Genomic DNA, 19,008 nt, shown 5'->3' on the forward strand with positions numbered 1-19,008 from the left:
CCATGCAGAGACTGGAACTACCTGAGTGTTCACTGACACAGCATAGCTTCAGGTCTAAATGTATGCTCAACAGTCCTCCCAGGTGCTACGATTTGTGAGCAGATCTCACAAATCAGCTAGTACTGAAAGCAAGAAAGAACATGTGCAAAATGAACTAGAATTTTCACAGGAGAAAATCGTTAAGAATACACCTTAAGAACTCTGGTATTCCAGCACTTAAATTCCTTTCAAAATTACCCTGCTTATTAAACTGTTGCCTGCTCATTTTCTTCAATATTTGTCACAAGACAATTTGATTCGTGAGTTCCAGGGTCAGCATCACCACGGTATATGGCATTTTCAAAGCTGGCTGTAATTGTTTGTTGATCACGTCTTTTTTTATAGAAGAAATAGAACATAAGGCCAGTTCCTGTTAGCAGGAGGAAGATCAGTATAACAACCATCCCACCTAAACTATTTGCCGACGAAGCAGCAACTTCATTTTTTAATGCTGTGAAAGACAAAACAGAACAATTACTATAAATAGCCAGAGACTGCTATTGCATACAATAAACATCTCCCTATAAACAATCTGAGTGAACTGTAAAAGTCCTGAACAACTGTAACATCAGATAAAATTGATGCAGTTTGAGAGAAGAGCACTCCTTTCAAAAAGATTTAAAACAAAAAATCTGTGAACGTTTAATGGGTTTTTAAATGAAACTTTTCTGAGGCAATTTTACTTGTAAATAATAAATGCCTATACACTTATCGAAATTTCTGTTTACTGGGCTTGTAAGAAACAAACTTACCTTTATTGACATGTGAATCATGGGTTGGCTCAGCTTCAATAGCTTTAAAATTAAAAAATATATATATTATATACAGTTTGCAGTAAGCTTGTAAAGATTAAATAAACACTCCATACATAATTTTTACTTTGTGTTCCTATAGAATTTTAAATAATCATAGAATGGTTTGGGTCAGAAGGGACCTTAAAGATCATCTAGTTCCAACACCCTGCCATGGGCAGGGACACCTTCCACTAGACCAGGTTGCTCAAAGCCCCATCCAGTCTGGCCTTGAACACTTCCAGGGATGGGGCATCCACAGTGTCTCTGGGCAACCTGTTCCTCTGCCTTGCCACCCTCACAGTGAAGAATTTCTTCCTAGTACCTAATTCTCTCTTCCTGCTCTCTTTCAGTTTAAAACCATTGCCCCTTGTCCTATCACTTACATTCCCTGATGAAGAGTCCCTCCCCATCTTTCCTGTAGGCGCCCTCTAAGCACTGGAAGACCATAATAAAGTCTCCCTGAAGCCTTCTCTTCTCCAGGCTGAACAACATCAGCTCTCCCACTGTCCTTATGGAGGAGGTGCTCCAGCCCCCTGATCATCTTCATTGCCCTCCCCTGTACCCACTTGTGTAGGTCCACATCTTATGCTGAATGCAGAGCTGAACGCAGTACATGGACATGAAAAATATATGAAAATATTTTCCCCGACAAATCAGGCTGAACCCATATTCTTGTTAAAAATATTTGTGGGGAAGAAAAAAACACAACCTACAACCAACAAACCAAATTGTTGTTTTACTATTGATTGCTTTGAACACTTTTTCTGGTAGGAGAGACAGATGTTCCAAGTTTTTACACTTCCATGGTTCAAGGCTTGACACTTAACATTGAAGAACTCAATTTTTTACACTTGCAAAAGTGAAACGCACATTTGTACTTAACAGCATTTGAGCTGTGTTTTTAGGCAACATTCTTTTCCTCCCTCTGTTGCTTGGGGAGTATGATTCAGTTAATTTCTTGCAGGACTGGCAGCTGGGCCCTACAAAGCTCATGGATGTCTTCACTGCCAACCTGCCAACATGTGGAGATCCACAAGCAGGAGACTGAATTTGTTCCACATGGCATTTATTACATTTGTGCCGTTGATCTGTTTGCCAATGGCAATTCTGACCCATTTCATACTGTCTCCCAGCTGCTGTGTGCAAACTGAATCTGTGTGTATACAGTGATTCATGCTAGCTGCATGTGTGCAGATCTACGTCCTGCACACTCTATGCAGCACTGCTGTGCACGCAACATTGACTCACCCCAGCCTGTGACACATTCAGATTTTGCATGGGTTGACATCAAAAAAACCCACAGGGCCCTGAGTAACCATTAAAAATACTCCTATTATACTACTCATACTATGCTGTCTTGGCTTATCTCCATATGCCTGTGTCAGCAGAGAAGTTAACTGGGCCCCACTGCGTGTCCTCACTTAACACTTTCTGCTTGGTTGTCCAGCAGATGCCAGAACACTTCAGTGGTGCTGATCCCACTGCCAACACGTACCTTCTTCCTGCACTGCTGCCCCTCAACTTAGCTATCAGGAGAGTGTCTGCCTGAATTCTCAGTGCTAGTTTAGTCACCTCTTCATCATCTACTGCCCCTTGCACTCTAACTGTAATGACTAGGAATTTTCTCCACCCTCTCATCAGATGTGGAGACTACCCCAAGGTAGGGTTCTCTCCTACCCCAGGGTACAGCACATGCCAAGAAATCAATGCTTTTAAACCAAGAGGAGGAAACAGTGACCCAGGTTCTTCTCCAGCATTATTTCTCATTGCCCTTTACAGAAGCTACTCTTGGCTTTGATGCAGATGCACGCGCATCAGCATCAATGCATAAAATATACCCAATGCATAATTAGTTTGGCTTGATGTATATTAACCACTATGTCTAAAATAACCCAGTGCACAGAAATTCAGTACTTACTTTTAGGGATTTTGCAAATAAAATTGTGGTCAACAGTGCAGTAATGCAGCCTCCAGGTTCCACTTGAGACATCCATGTCAACACAGTGTTCATCAAAATATGTTGCAGGCTCTCCTTCATCCCAGTTGACAAATTCTACCGCAGTTCCATCTATCCATATCCATTCCCCTAAAATTAAAAGTATTACCTGGTGAGTGAATAAAGTGGGGCATCCTTTCTAATCTAGTGGGCACAAAGATATCAGATATGGAATTTATTCATTGATTAAATTACCATCAAAGAGGGCTCATTTCTCACTCTTTTAACAGCTGGAGATATTCAGATGGGAGTGTACTAAGTGTAAATGCTCACAAAGTTAACTCTATTAGCTTTGAGGGTCATGGCTGTCAGCGATTTAAGAAGAAACACCCAGGCTACCAGAGGACTTTTAGTTGAAGCTTGTGCCAAGGACTCACTTGTGCCTGAGAGCCTTAAGGAACAGCAAAGCACCTGTGTGAGCCATAGTCTGCGGTTCAAGGGTCCAGAATGCTTAGATTTTCTTTATGTGCATATCCAAAATCAGTGAATAGCTGCTTCATTTGAGCTAGATGAATCAATTATCTTTGCAGGCTGGATCAGCTCTCTTTAACAGTACTTGCCCGCTCATCTCCTGCTGTGGCCCATCGAGCAGGAATAACTGTTATCTCTGCTCCCTCAGAGCACTTTCACAGTAGCATATCCTGATATATCTTACAACTGCCTCAGTGCCACCTACTCTGTCCCTCCATCTGCAGCTGCACTTTCCTCTTGCCTCTGCTTGCACTGCATGTAGCAGTGTGGCAGCGTAGTGGGCCAGGTCAGGAACAAATCGCTGCTTTTGTACTGTGAATTTTCAGCTAGAACAGATGAACCTGGCCTGCCATGCAACAAGGTGCTTGCTATTGCTGATGGTCAGAGACAGCCATAGCCAAGGCCACTCTCTGCAGCCCAGTCTAGACTTGCTCAAGAGATGTACCCTCAAAGTCTGCCATGAAAACCACGAAAAACAGGCTTCAGAATTACAGTGATAGAGAAAACAGGATAAAAAAAAAAAAAAAGCTGAAATTCTTGTGGATAAAAACAAAAAGTTCCACCAAAAAAATCGTGGAAAAAACCTGAAATGTTGCTAGGCAGCTCATGAGCTGCTAGCCCCTCTGTAGTTTAGAAATAAATTTCAATTTCAGGATGCCTCAGGTTTTATTTACAAGACAACATGTTTCTTCAAAGACTAAATGGCTAAATGCAACAGGAACCATTTTAATCAACTGCTACAGTGCTAAGCTAGAACCTTTTACAGACTGACATATGCTCTAATTACACTAAAGATACAAAAAGCATATTCCTCTTGGTGATCTATGTTTAAGTATTTTAGTAGAAAAACTATTAAACATTTAACAGTTGATTTCTCTCTGTTTCTTTGATACTTAGTATGTTAGTATTAGTATTTAGTATGTTAGTGTTATTTAGTGTTGTGTCTGTTTATTAAGTATTTATTTTTATCTCAGTACGCATTGCAAAAAAATTACCTTCAATATTTTTGAACAATCCTATCCAAAATTTTCTGAAGTCAGTTGCAAGTTGAGACAAATGAAGTAAGAGAAAGTTCATTTCAGCTGAATCTTCTATGGAAACCAGAGAAGCACCTAAAAATATCAATTAATTATTGCATCCAGCAAGATTTCAGCAAGATTTTACATCAGAAATAATTATCTCAGTAAACAATCATGACATGTTTCACAATCAACTTTTTCATATAATAGAAAAGCTTGATAATAAATTTAAATTAGCTGTAGCTTGTAATTGCTACAAACACATCTACGTATTATCTCTTGGTTCTGTGTTAAAAAAACAAATAGGCAAACAACCTGTGAAATGTCCTAATAAAAAAGGCACTTACCCATTTGAATACATGTCATGGAAGCATCAGGCCAGCTTTCCTCAGATTTGGTGTGAACATAGTAGCAATGACGGCGGAAGGGAACCCAAGATCTACCATGCTTTGGTTCAGGACACTTTCCAGGAAGCTGTGGTGGTTCACTGGGAATTAACTCTATTAAAAAGACACACAGATTTTTAAAAGCCAAGGGAATCATACTTCTGCAGCACACATCAACCCTAGCAATTTGACAGCAATTCCAGAAAAAGGAATGTTCCATAGACTTAACTAATAATAAAAGATTGACGTAAACATGGTAAACCAGTAATAAACTATTCTGGTTGCAGCTGGTTCTCCAGTCTACTAAAGGCTTATACCAGCCTAACTGCAATTATCTTCAGAAAGGCAAATCTACTTAAAACTTGTGGAACAGAATGAGGAATCGGGGTACATAAAGGATCTCCACCACAACCACACACAACCACCACAACACCGTGGCTTGTGTTCAGCCAGTTTGTAGCAAGGTCAGTCAGAGAAGCTGCCTGTGCCTGCTCTTGTACGTACATCCTAAACTATGTAGAAGCAGAATTAGTAACCTATTGCATCACCTGTTTAAAGCCAAAGCAGAGCTTAAATTAATATAAAATTTGCCGTGAAGTACGGCGCGGAAATCATAAATTTCATATGTAATTTAAAATACGTTTGAAAATTATGTGCGATATTTGACCTGTAAAGTATCTCAGCAGAAGCTTCCCAGGATCATGTACTTTTAACAATTTAATCAATTTGGCTTCTAGACTGACAGAAGTTTCTTATTTCCCAGTATTACAAAAGACACTTTTAAATGTAAAAATATATCACTAGTATATTTACAGTTAGACTAAAGTTGATCAGTTCTGCAGGTTTTACAAACAAAGATGCAGAAAAGAACTATTTCATGTGGCATGAAATATTGTAGCTGTCTTTATGATGTGCATTCGTTGAGTGGCTTATGAAATGAAATGTCTGGAAATCACTCAAGACAGGCTGGCGCTGAGAGTTCTTCGTTAACAAAAGCAATAGTTTATCACAGGGCATACACCATCTATCACAATCTTTGCATATGTGGAAAAGCTAAATTCAAATAAAGCCATTAATTTAAATTCCAGCCTTCCAAATCACATTTCTCTCATTCACAACTTACCATTGGATTGTTTACAGAGAGATAAAAATGTTTCATTGCAAAATGCTGTCTTCCAAAAACCATCCAAATCTAAATAGACACAGGCTGCATTCTTATTTGGTTCTCCACTGGCCCAGTTATGGTATCTGCTCCTCCTTCTATCTGACCATTTGTATTGGCCATGAGTCTAAAAACAAATAACAACAAAGATGATTGTCTCACATGCAAGAATCTGATTGAAAGAACATTAACGTTGCACTTGAGGGTATATAAAAACTTATTTCTCTCACAAAACTAATTCATCCTCAGTTGTGAATACATAACAGTCTGGTCCAGACTCCCATTCTCCACAGCAGTTAGGGCAGTGATCCTACAGACGTTTACTCAGCGTGCAACACAAGCTATTCGATTCACACCATCCATCTCATAAGCTAAGTGGTCAAAGGGCCACGCAGTAACAAATGTGAATATATAGTTAGAGATTTTATCGAAGGAGTCCACACAGACACACTAATCAAAAGATTGCAGAGAAATCATTGTTAGCATTCCTCTAACATGGGCTTCTCTCTCTGTATTTGGAAAGCAAATAGAAAAAGCAGAAGTTCCACTACAGAGAGGAATACTGATGACACTTTTCACAAGGCATGCACCACAGACCTCTGCCACCCACGCTAGGAGGGCTTGTGATAGGTTTTGAGTTCTTGCTAGAACCAGCTACTAGACAGGAGATAAGCATGGGGGTTTCTTTATTGGATTTCACTATTTGCAGAGGACAACCAACATTAGTCACACCCATGGTTCCTTTCACCCCATCCTATACAGCCTAACCCCTTCTTCCTGTGACCTTTGGAGTTCTTTGTGCCAGTTCTTTCCTTTCCTGTCCTTTTTCCTTTGAAGTCCTTGGCTACATTGCATCCCAGATGTCTAATCCTGGTTTCCCAATGCCTGCTCTCACTGAAATGCAGCTCCAGTTCCTCTCAACTCAGCACCTGTGCCCTCTCTCGGTTCTCTGTCTCACCAAGATCCAGCTCTACCTCTTTCCTCTCGATTTCCTCTCGATTTCCTCACAACTCCGGTTCCACAAATATCCAGCTACATCATCTTTTTCATGTCCTTTTTACATGCCTCTAACAGATGCTTCCTCTTTCGGACCTTTCCACTTGGATGGCTGATTTTGTTGGCAGTTTTTCACAAGGCCGTGGCTTCAGCTCCAAAAATCATACTAAGATGTCCCCCTTGCCAGAAGCCTGCTCCCACCTCTATGTTGCCTCTTGCCATTTCCCTTATTGCCCAGCACAAACTCTCATAGTGGTAGGATATGAATTAAAACAAAACTTAAAATAACCTCATGAAGAAAGAACTGTTTTTAACCCAAGCTTTTTCCTTGGTGTGCTCCAAATTGTGTCTTCAGAAATTGCAATGCTCCTCAACATGAGCATGTAGTAGACCATGATGTAGGAACTGGAAACTCCGTAGCCACTTTTACCACTAAAGCCACTGCCTACTGCAGCTACACACTTGGTGGCCTTTGAAATGCAGGATGTGGCAGTTCTTACTTACATTATGGACAAACATGGGAAGTCGGGTTCCCCAGCAAGGTTTTGATGCTTAACACATTCACAAGTCTGAACAGTAGCACTCTCGTGCAAGCAAACTGCACCCACAGCAATGGATTCTGTCAATCGCTGAGCAAGAAATATGGCTGATCTATGTTGATCTGGGGTAGTGCTATGGTTGTGATAAGGGTTTGATGGACTCACTGTTTCGCTGTTAAGACCAATCCACGCAGGCTCCCCATGCTTTAATATTTCTAACCACAAGTAAGACTCAGTGTAAGGATCCAAAATGCTGGCAAGTTCCGCATACTGGTCTCTGCAGTTCTTCTTTGCTTTTTCCCAGCTCATTTTATAGTCAATGACTGCATAGCGGTCATCACCATAATTGTTAAAGCCAAACATTGGAACGGTGGGTTGGGAGTCTTGCAGTTTGGGGTCTGTAACCATCAAACAAACAAAAAGAAAATACAAGCATTTTACATTGGCCAGACATAAAACGCTGAGAGAAGATCTAGTGTACTGGAGTAGTCAAGTAATTAAGAGAGACTGTAATAACAAAATAAGATGTGTTTGAACTATCACTGCAGTGAGGAAAGCCATGCGTTCATGGTCTGTGACAAAATTTTCTAATTCTTGTCAGAATGCCCTTTTAATATAAATATCGAATCACCTCCAGGAACGCGCCGTGTAAGCTCTAGACCTTCCCAAAGCATACTGCAATGACCCAGGGCATGAAAGGGAACAATTCCTCCATTTTTTCCATGATATATTAGCATTCATTGTATTTCTGACAAGGAACAGTGTATACAGTAACCATGCCATGAGCAAGCAGAGGGCTACAAAGAGGGACACAACTGCTGATGATGAAATTGCCTGAGTAAGACTGTAAAGGAAATCAGGCAGAGCATTTTTTCAAAGTAAAGAAGTAGTATCTTAAGCATAACAGTAGTATTTCAGTTTTGAAGAATTTACTTTTATGAAGATAAAGTACTGTTCTCTCCCACCTTGTTGCCAAAAATACTAAAATACATGATGATCCCTGAATTTTTTTATTTACTGATCTAGTCATTTAAAGGGGGGTTCTCCAAAAGATAAAATGTGTGCTCATTTTGTTAAAATGGCCCATAGTACATGTGATACTGTCAAATTAATTTCAGTTAAAATAGGGTTGAATATGGGAAAGCCACTTTTAACACCGGTTTGACATAACACAATAAATCAGCTGCACTAGAAAACAGTGAAGGAAAACTCACCAGAATTTTTCTGGCATATGTAGCTTTTGCTTGTTTTACATTCTTCATCTTTCCATTTCCCTGCCTGTTCAACAGGGTTCTTTACCATAAAGACACAGTCATCCTGCAGGGGAAAAGAGATTAATATGAAAAAGATGTGGGTAGATAGAAAACATTTGTACTCCTTCTGACTATACAGACTTACCTATCACACGTGGGCACGCACAGATGAATAATACGGAGGTCACGTTTATGAACTCACACAAGCAATGGTCAGGAGCAGCAATATGACAATGAAGATTTAGAACTCAGCCCTAGGAAAGGTTGCACTTGGATGATGGTGGGAGTTGCAAAGGACAGGACAGAGGCAGGAAGAAGTGTCTGGTATGTGTATAATCTCTGTGCATGCACATGTCTTTGTGTGCAGGTAGATGTGCATGTGATAGTCTGGTCCACAGGACATTTCAGCTCCATTGCTGTTTTCCTGGAGGTTATGGGGAAATGGTCCTCAGCACTGAAGCTTGCCTGGGGAGCTGAAATCCTCTTCCTGACCCAGTTCAACACTAGGAACCAAAGCTGTCACTACAGTGTAGAAATGTAGAAGTGTCGATCGGAAAGAACTTTTTGTGGGGGACACGACCCAAAACTTTTCACTGCAATTTCAGTTCTTTACCTTCTTCCCTTTCCTCCCACAGCATGAGCCTGGCTTTCTGCAGCAGGAGGCAGCAGCTCTCCCCACCTTATATCAGCATAATGTCATGCTATCTCCAAACCCCCTTGGAGGCAATTGCCCACGTCTTGTCTGCAAGTGAACTAAGTTCTGTGTGGAGCAACCTGTACAGAAAAACAGGCATAGCCTTCTAGAGAAAGTGTATATGTGGGTGAGATGGGGACATCCTGGAGGTCCCAAAACACAGCTCTAGCCTGGATGGTAGCAGAAGTTGGGCCTCACAGAACTTTTCCCCATTTTAGCTGAATTCAAAGCAATTCTATTATGAAAAAGATAGAAAATTGGTAAAGCTAGTACTCTGCACAGGAGTACTCTACGTTGTTCTACAGTATTCTACATTAGCCATTTGACACTTATTGAATAACACTCAGTTTTGGCTTGCAATTAAACACAAAATGGTATAGCAGTGGTGAAAGTTTCAAAGCATGCAGTAGAGATCTTTCAGAAGGAAGATCATACACAGAAGATAAAAGTGAGAAAGACCCAATCTCCTTATTTTGAGGATCCTGTTCAATGAATTTATCTTAATAAGCTCAGTGCCAAGAAATGTAAATATATGCATTTATCTGAATATTTTCATCAAGGCTAAATAATAATTACTGTATCCCAAAATTACACAGTTACTGCTTTGTTATGATTTATTTGAATCTCCTGATCATTCATGGTAAACTGAGGGAAATTGCTGACTTGTCCAAGTTTTGAATAATGCTCCAAAAACTCTGTCTGCATTTCCAGAGAATCATGGCAAAACCCAGAAGCTGAAAGAAATGTGTGAAGGTAGATCTCCCACATGATTACTCTGCTCTTAAAGGAACAGGATTACTAAAAGTCTTCATAGAGATTACTTTATAGAACATACAGGTGTAGTTACCCACATTTCGTTCACCTACGAAAGTTCTAATGTTCAAGTGTTAAACAGAAGCCACTGTTTACCTGACTATAGTAACTTCGGGAACCTTTTGCCCAATTTGTATAGTAAACTGGGCTTCCATCTGTCCATAAGAATGTGCGCTCCTGATTTATGTCATTCAGTCCAATCCAAGCATCTGTTGCAGCATTTTTTAAGAGGGACATGAGGAAAGCTGAAGGGAAAAAAAGGTGTACAAAGGGAGAGACTGAATGCATTTTTCCACAACAGTGCAGACTTTAGAGTGCCTGGGTTTATGTTCTTTAATAAGGTGATTATCTTATGATAAAAACAAAAAGAATTGTCATCTGATGTTAAAGTCAGAAAAAGTATTGACTAACTCAAGATGGACAAATTTTGATATATAAAATTGTTTTCAAAAATATTTAAGGAATTTATGTGTATGCTATTCTGTGCTGTTTGTCATCTGAGGAAGCATGGAAAATGTTTTAATGTTATTACAAAATTTAACATGAGGACACAAAGCCTTGGCACGTAGAAATGAGCCTACAGACTGTGTTCTCTCTTTTCTTCTTTGGTAAATTCTTTGTCAACCAGACTTAAGTTAATTTCTAAATAGGCATAACACAAATAAAACTAATAACCACGTATGTAATAACCAATACTTAGTAATCAAGTGTGTATATGTACTGAGGTCTCAGCTTTTTGAAAATCCAGATGCTGCTTCCCTTAACTCCTGCCTTGACTACCATTCTTTCCACTAAAGGGATGTCCTTCCTCTGCTGTAGAAAAAAGCACAAACCACAGGCACTGATGGAGTGAGCTAGGAGATGATCTTTGTGCAGCCCTCAGGACCTGAGGCATTACATTTCCTAAGCAAACATGAGGCCTCACTAAAAACCTGTAACATGCTGAGCAGCAACACCACCAGGCTGAGGTCCCGCAAAGCAAGAGGAACAGGGGGAAGCTGGGATTCCAGTATTGGAGCCTTCTGCTACATAAGGATCTGTCCACCACTAATACCCTCAGCATTTGGCTCAGCAGCTAGGTGCATGGTGATTTGTTTTGGGCTTTACTCCTTTTGTGTGCTAGTTTCACATGAACACTTAATAAAATATGGACATTTTATTATATGCAGCTGCTAATACAAAATCTTAGTATTTGAATACTGTGAATTCCTTTGTACATCCCATATTAACCCCAAAGCTATGGTTTTAAAAGTTAACAAAGACACTAAACCCTATGCAAGCATTTTTCTAAGGGTGTGATTTCTCATTCAATATAACTTTAGGTTAATATGGCATATATTGTAGAAGCTATTACACCTGTTTTAATCTGCTTATCAGGAATTACTTGATGTCTCATCCAGTATCAAAATGTTGGCACTTTATACCTTGCGTTTCCTTTTTTGATATAGTAGCCAGGTTTCCTCCAAAATGAATACAATTGTTCCGTGCAGCATGCCATGTCAATGTATCGTTTTCATTAAGGCCAAACCCTTTGAAACACTGAAAAAGAGAAGTGTGCCAAATCTGTAACTGGATGGCATTTAGATTTCTGGTGAAAGCAATTCTGTTTATAACAAACAAGATAAACTGGATATTTTAAGGGGAAAAAAAATAAGGAAGATTAGCTGATTTAACAGTCCTTTCTAGCGTGTCTTCAATTCTCCTAACTGCTGTGACTCCAATAGAGGCTATAACTTCTGGTGTAGGAATCGTGTCTTTAGAGTCTTTAAATACACACAATCAATCAGCACATATTCTGTGATAACTGAAAACCCTGCCACGAGAGAAAAACTGAATCAAAGCTAGTTTTCATTCTGTTCTGTTCAAAATATAATATACTGACATTTCTTACTCTACCTTGTTATCAAAGAGGAGCCAGTCTTCTGGACACCCACCCTTTGGTGGTGGTGAAGTGGGGGCAACGGTTGGACGAACAGTACTGTTAAGCCTTTCACAGATGAAAAACTCAACGCGGCCACAATTGAGATCATTCCATGTACCTGAAAGCAAATTAGAGTAAAAGAAAAACAAAATGCAACTGAGACTGGGCTAAAAAGTGTCTTTTCCTAAAGCAAATCTATCATAGAATGTAGAACTGATACTGTATTTTTATTTGTCTCCCCAGAAATAATGAGTAATTTTATATATGTTCCTTAGAAGTATTCAGGTTTCCAGCAAATTCAGAATATGCCTATTTTGTCTGAGAACATAAATATTTCAACATTGCAAAACCACGGCATTGCCAAATGGGAGTTTGAGGTCAAATGCTTACTTGACCTCTCTAAGATGGGTAAGATCTCTAGGACCACTCTGTCTGTAGAAGGTACTTAGTCCTTGTTACCTTTCTACCTGAGCTTCTCACAGTCTTAGGGTCATCTGGGTACCTTTTGTTCTTACATCACATAACATTAACAGCATCATCCCAATTTTATAGATCAGAAATTAATAAGAAAATGGCATTCATTTCATTAGTTGCAAGGTAATTATCTACAGTAGAGCTTATCACACCCTATGTTTAACGGGCAGAAGGACATAATTCATTTATCTTAGAGATCTCTAGAACAGGACATAGTATTTACTCCCCAAAAGTGGTCACTTCCCTCCGTTGATCTCTAACAAAGCCTAGGAAGATTACCTCAGTTGTAGGTTTTGAGACTAGAAATGTTTAAAAGTAGAAGAGTATAACTGCTCCAAAGAAGACTAAGTGCTTGGCTAGCGTTAAGCTAACATTAAGCGTTAATTACTTCCAGCTCTCTGTATTAAAGATTATTCGTGTTTATTTTAATTAGAATAGTGTACAACATTGTTTAGTAATAATAAAAGCCATGCCCAAACCCTAGGTTTTAAGAAACTGCAGAAATGGAACCAGACAGCTGCTGTGCTTGAGAGGCAGTCATAAAATGGACAGAGGTTATGGGAAAATCAGTAATGACTCTGTCTGCAGACGGCTTGATGCTTAACTGATTTGTTCATGTTGAAATTTTCTGACAAGGCTGGGAACCAAATTGCAGATGCAATCCAATGTGCTAGCTATATAGAGTCACATTTTTTAAAAGTGCATAAATGAAAAAGAATATCCTTTATTTTCCTGTGTTTTTTAAACATCCTGTCAAACACCATCTTGTCAGTAGCTCACCCAGCCTTGCACATGCAGCCCTCACACTGAGGTGAATGAATGTTGTTACAGCACCCACCTGTTTGGGCATACATGACCACACAGTTTTCATCATTATTTGCAAAATTAGGTTCATTTGGAGCCCAGGCAACATAGTTCACTGGAGTTCCATCCATCCACCTGGAAGAATTAATATAGGGGAATAATAATTCGTAGTGGAATTAGTAAATATTTCTTTGTAAAGGACATATCAGAGCTTTGTATTTTCAATTCCCTATATCCTATCTTACAAACACATGTTGTTCCCTGGTAAAAGAAAACCAAGACCTTCCGCTTGGAATCAGTAGAAGATATCTTTATACCAACTGCCTAGTCTATTGACTTGGACCAGGTCTGAACAAATCATCTCAACTGCTGGTCCCAGTCTTTTGGGTCTTTGACCAGTGGTAGCTTGCAGGAAACACACCAGTGAGGCACTGTGCCTGGCTTTCTCTGGAGCACAGAAACAGAAACCTGAGCCTATTTTAGTAACACCCTGGGTCCAAAAGTGGTGACATAAGGTCTTGTAGAGGGAGAGAAAGTCTTGAACCACATATTGGGGACTACTTAGAACCATTTTGTTAAACAAAGGAAATCTTTAATATTATACAACTGTTGCTTTCAGTTGTGCAAGTCATGTCCCATGACTGGTGATTAACAAATTTATTCTCGAAAAGCAGCTAAGGAAAGAGTGAAAAAGCTGTGGTGTTTTGGAAGAACGAAAGTCAAACAAGGAATCTGGCAAGACTGAGAGCCTTCAGACAACATCAGCCCCAGGGCAATTTAGCAACCATGTGCAAGTTTTTGCAAGTAAACTACTGATGGGGAATTCAACAGGATGCCTAGCTGCTTCCCCTTGCAAATCTCCTGAGCCGAATAGGAAAAAACAGTACATAATAAACCGGGAGAAATGGTATAAAGTTGAATAGGAGCACCATCATCCAGCAGGGACAAAGATTAAACTAGTGAGGGAGCAAGGGAAATTTGGACAAAGACCAGTGTTTTCTGAGCAGTGGATGTGACATACAAAGCGAGGGCTCCAGGAGATGAGACCATGCAGTCTCTGTGGCTTGTGGCCAAGAAAGACATCCTGAGGTAACAGAAGAAAGACTGAAATGAAGAGGCTGAGACTCATCTGACCAAGCTTCAAATCCCAGAAGGCGGCATGAAAAAGAGGCAGGAGTGGGAAGGGGGAGCGGGGCTGGGGAGAGGAGAACAGCACCACAGAAGAAATGTCTGTAACTCATCTAAGGCTCCAGAGAAGGTTTAGGACGCTCCCAGGGCACTTTGTAGACCTTTGTAGAATGACTCCGTGTAGCCTGAAGCTGTCCTGCCTTGGGCCCTGGCAGAACAACCATCTCGAAATTGTTCCCCTGTACTTGGCATTAGTGAGGCCATGCCTTGAGTACTGTGTCCAGTTTTGGGCCCCTCAGGAAGGACATTGAGGTGCTTGAGCACATTCAGAGAAGGGCAATGAAGCTGGTGAAGGGTCTGGAGAGTGAGTCTTATGAGGAGCAGCTGAGGGAACTGGGGTTGTTTAGCCTGGAGAAAAAGGAGGCTGAGGGGAGACCTTATCACTCTCTACAATTACCTGAAAGGAGGTTGTAGAGAGGAGCGGTGTGGGGAGCCTTTTCTCCCATGTGACAAGTGACAGGATGAGAGGAAATAGCCTAAAGTTGCTCCAGGGGAGATCTAGGTTAGATATCAGGAAGAACTTTACCGAGAGGGTTGTGAATCACTGGAACAGGCTGCTGAGGGAGATGGTGGAGTCTCCATCCCTGAAAGTACGTGTAGATGTGGTGCTGAGGGACGTGGTTTAGGGACCCTGGCAGTGCAGGGTGAATGGTTGGACTCGATCTTAAGTCTTTTCCAAGCAGATGATTCTATGATTCTATAAATTACCTTCTAGAAAAGGTCTCTCCAGTGTTGATATTTCACCTCTAAAAACCAGCATGCTGCCTCTCACTGCAGGTTTTGAGGGTTCTTTTTCTTTAATTATTTTACTGTTTAGTAATGCCTGCAAGTACTGACTGGAACATTCTAGAGACCCCCAACCAATTTTATCTTTAAGAAGGAAAAGCGGATGACACCACACTGACTATGAGTGAACATCTCAGCATCGTATTACAAAAGCAGAGTGTAGAACAAAAAGAAGGGGAAACAGATAGTGCAAATATCATGAAAGAAGTGCTCCCCTGAAGTGCAGAATCTTATTTCAAAACTTTATGTCAAGACATTGCCATAGACAGGTTTTGTCAGCCATTGAACTTCCACAGTCTTTTACAGGCAGCCATGTCAGATATTTACGTTATGAGTCTGACAAACTTAATTTGGTTTTACTTACTGAAATGTCTTGTCAAGGCTCAAACTTAATCCAATATAAAAGTCATTTCCCCGGTCTCTATAGAAAGTCTAAAACACAAAAATTATGAATTTTAATGAGCTGTAACAAAACAGATTTCAAATAAAACAAGCAAGACCACAGAAACTGCTTTAGTGTCAGTAGGTCAACTGCATAGCATGCAATGTGAAGGCCGTCAGTTATGTGCCTGAACTGAAAAATGCAAAATGTTTTTAAAAAGCAGATTAGGATGGAAAAGAAATGCAGTAAAAAGTTATGTTAAGAAGATAAGAATGACCTCTTAAGCAGGCTATAAGATAAAGCAATATTTTTAGGAATTTCACACAATCATAGTGAGAATTTGCCCAAAGGCTAGAAGTAGTGGGGTTTAGTACTTAATCATGTGCAGGAAAGGATGGAATCATACTTCTTTTTAATAGTACACAATTATTTCCGAAAGTATATATCATCATCAGGTTATTCTCTTCCTATCAGAAAATATTTTGGCTTAAAACTCTTACTGAAAATTTGAAATCTTTTTTTGACAAAAAAAAAAGGGGGGGAGTGATCTTTTATTGAATTCTGTGAATAGACATATTCACAACTGTATTTTTCAGCTAAACAGACCAAGGTTTTTGAAAGCTGCACCCTGAGAGTGTTCTTGAAAAGAAGCTGAGGATTTGTCTATGTGTAGCAATTTATCAAAATAGTGATTATCGTAAATCTCCTAATCAGATGAATCTATGAAAGGTGGCAGTGATTGTTTTTATGAGGGGGATCACTTTCTAACATTTCACAAGCCAGCTGAAGAAGATGCCTCAGCGCAGGACAGAACGGTGTATGTTTGAAGTAAAACATGTGTCTTACATATTTCCAAAGAAATTTTCTTTCACTTTCATTCTCAATGACAGCAAGATCACCACCATTCTTCTTGCAGAATTCCCTGGCTTTTTGCATAGGCATTCGTTCATTGCTGACGTAGTATTCCTTGTGATCATGTATTATCCAGTCATCTTCACTGACAATATATTCATAATCTGCAAGGTAAAACATTAAGAAGTCGGTAATAGAACATAACATCATTATATGTTAATTTATTTCTGTTAGTGGAAGTACGAGACTTACTGAATGTGGAAGAAGGCTCTGGTTTCAGTGTTGCTCCTGGAACACAAATCAGTATCTCAGTACATTATGTTTCTCGGACATCTCTCAATTAAAATATAGTTATACAGTTAGCATTTTAATTCCAAGTAATAAAATGAATCTTAAGGGTTACTCAGTATGCTTAATTTTGTTACAGAATTTCTAAGAATATCTGAAAAAAAAAAAGGTGTTACACTCACCTAAATACCACGTTAGAGCTGATAACAAGTTAAGTTTACAGAAACTATGCTCAACTTCAGGCTTCCTCAACATGCCTATATTCATCCCAAACTTACGCATGTAGATACACGTGGATACATGTAGATACATGCATCAATTCTTAGTTTTCAACTGCTTTTATTTAAATTAAAATGTATTAAGAGTTCGTTGTGTTTGATGGCACAGTTGGCTCCAATATGTGCAGATAGTGTGATGTGGCCTGGAACAGGTGTTCTTATCTGCCTCTAAAAGTTGCTTAAGGAAGAAAGTTATCTTACCTTTTTTTATCTGACAAACATAGTACTGCATATGTTCACAAAATAAATCATTCCACCTCATGTTATTGTAGCCATGAAACACGACACATTTTTCATTTCCATCATAATTGTTTGGTTCTCCGCTTTCCCATTTTTCAAAATTTACCTATAGTGGAAACACAGCTTTGTTACTATTGTCATTTTAAAGTGAAAAAATTGTTTTCTGTTGTCCTGTTAAAGAAGAACACACTTATTTGATTTCATGGTTCCATGCTTTGCTGACAGATCTTGTAAGGCACCACCCCTGCATAGCATAATGATTTGTCTGTCTATTTATAAGCCGTGTTAGTAAGCCAAGAATTTGTTGCCCTATTTATTATCAAGAGAAATCAAGCTCTAGGAAGAAGTATCTGAGTACCATCCTCTGATCTCCGGGTCGATTGTCCTGCTCTGATGTTTCAACCTGAGACAATCTGTCTGCGCTGCCATATGGAGTTGTGCCTCGCAGGCTGTGATCTGCTTCAGAGAGTGAGGGCAACAAAGCCTAGCTTGTGTATGAAATACATATGGAATTATTTCTAACTTTAAATGACAAATGGCAATATAGAGATTAGTACAAGCAGATTTGCTTAGATCAAGAGATATTCCATCATCTTTGGTGTTCTTTTGTCACTCTACATATCATACTGTTATCTATAACTACGAACTATCAAAAGATAAAAACTAATTCCTAGAATGGAATTGGGTAGTAAAGACTTAAGGTTACTTGTAGCTTGTATAGGAGGAATGAGAGCTGTCTGCCAAGATATAAATGGAAAATTAGATGAAAATGTGAAACAGTAAACTAGTTACTCACTGGTGAGCCATCACTCCATATAAATCTGCTGTCGGAGTCCAAGGCACTTAAACCCATCCAGTAAGATGAGGGACCATAATATCTCTCTCTGGGTGATTACAAATACAGGCAATCAGACAATGTGCAACAGAGAAGGAGAAAATGAATCATTACATTATTCTCAGTGTTTTGATGCTTGAAGTGTTGTTTGAGACAGTCATACAAAGTAATCATTCAATCATCATGGGGGGAAAAACACCCTGGCTCTGCACATGGCAACGAGTGAAACACCAGAGCTTCATGAGAAACATCACAGGTGTCATGAGTCCGTAAATACTGAGTTAAACGAAAACACGTTTTGAAATCTTGGTTCACCAAGTAGCTTAGGCATCCAAATTCAGACCTGTCTGTACTCATAGGCTCGATTTAAACATTTATATAAGCACATCCATAGGCCAGGCACTCCTTAGAGTCCCAATTTTTCCCCTTAACTACGGTAGGAAAGCAGCACAAACTGTTCGATGAAGAGGTTTTTATCTACTAATCGGCTACAAATAAGCTAAGATCAGTTTTCTCTCTTTGAACTAAACTCAGTTGAAACCAGTTTTGACTCTCCTTCTTTCATTCTTGTGTATGTTCAGGCTACTTCAATGCATTGCACCACCTTCCCAGAGTCCGGTCAAGAAACCCTCTTGCTCTCTTGCTCACCTCTTTCTATCCGTTTCCTTCTTTCACTTTGCAAGGACATGCACCATCTTTGCAAAGTAGAAATTCATTATCAGAAATCCATTATGTCACCAGAAAGGTGATTATTTAAACGTCATGTGTGTCCCCCATCCCTCCCTCCCCCCCACCACC

At 39.6% G+C, this 19,008-nt stretch overlaps 1 protein-coding gene across 1 annotated transcript; it reads right to left on the minus strand.

Moving 5' to 3' along the window:
* Nucleotides 1–245: 245 nt before the first annotated feature.
* LOC104492851 (macrophage mannose receptor 1-like) lies at nt 246–18,259 on the minus strand (the record flags this gene model as incomplete). The annotated part of the gene is made up of 17 exons (XM_010135454.1): nt 246–490; nt 792–833; nt 2,752–2,919; nt 4,296–4,412; nt 4,667–4,819; nt 5,829–5,994; nt 7,568–7,800; nt 8,617–8,719; nt 10,259–10,407; nt 11,587–11,701; nt 12,059–12,201; nt 13,396–13,496; nt 15,700–15,767; nt 16,564–16,733; nt 16,822–16,857; nt 17,337–17,481; nt 18,172–18,259. Coding segments are annotated over 17 exons (2,242 nt in total), but the record flags the coding sequence as incomplete, so codon positions are not given.
* Nucleotides 18,260–19,008: the final 749 nt, after the last annotated feature.

Source organism: Buceros rhinoceros, unplaced genomic scaffold (assembly GCF_000710305.1).
Source record: "Buceros rhinoceros silvestris isolate BGI_N320 unplaced genomic scaffold, ASM71030v1 scaffold10704, whole genome shotgun sequence".
Taxonomy (NCBI): Eukaryota; Metazoa; Chordata; class Aves; order Bucerotiformes; family Bucerotidae; genus Buceros; species Buceros rhinoceros.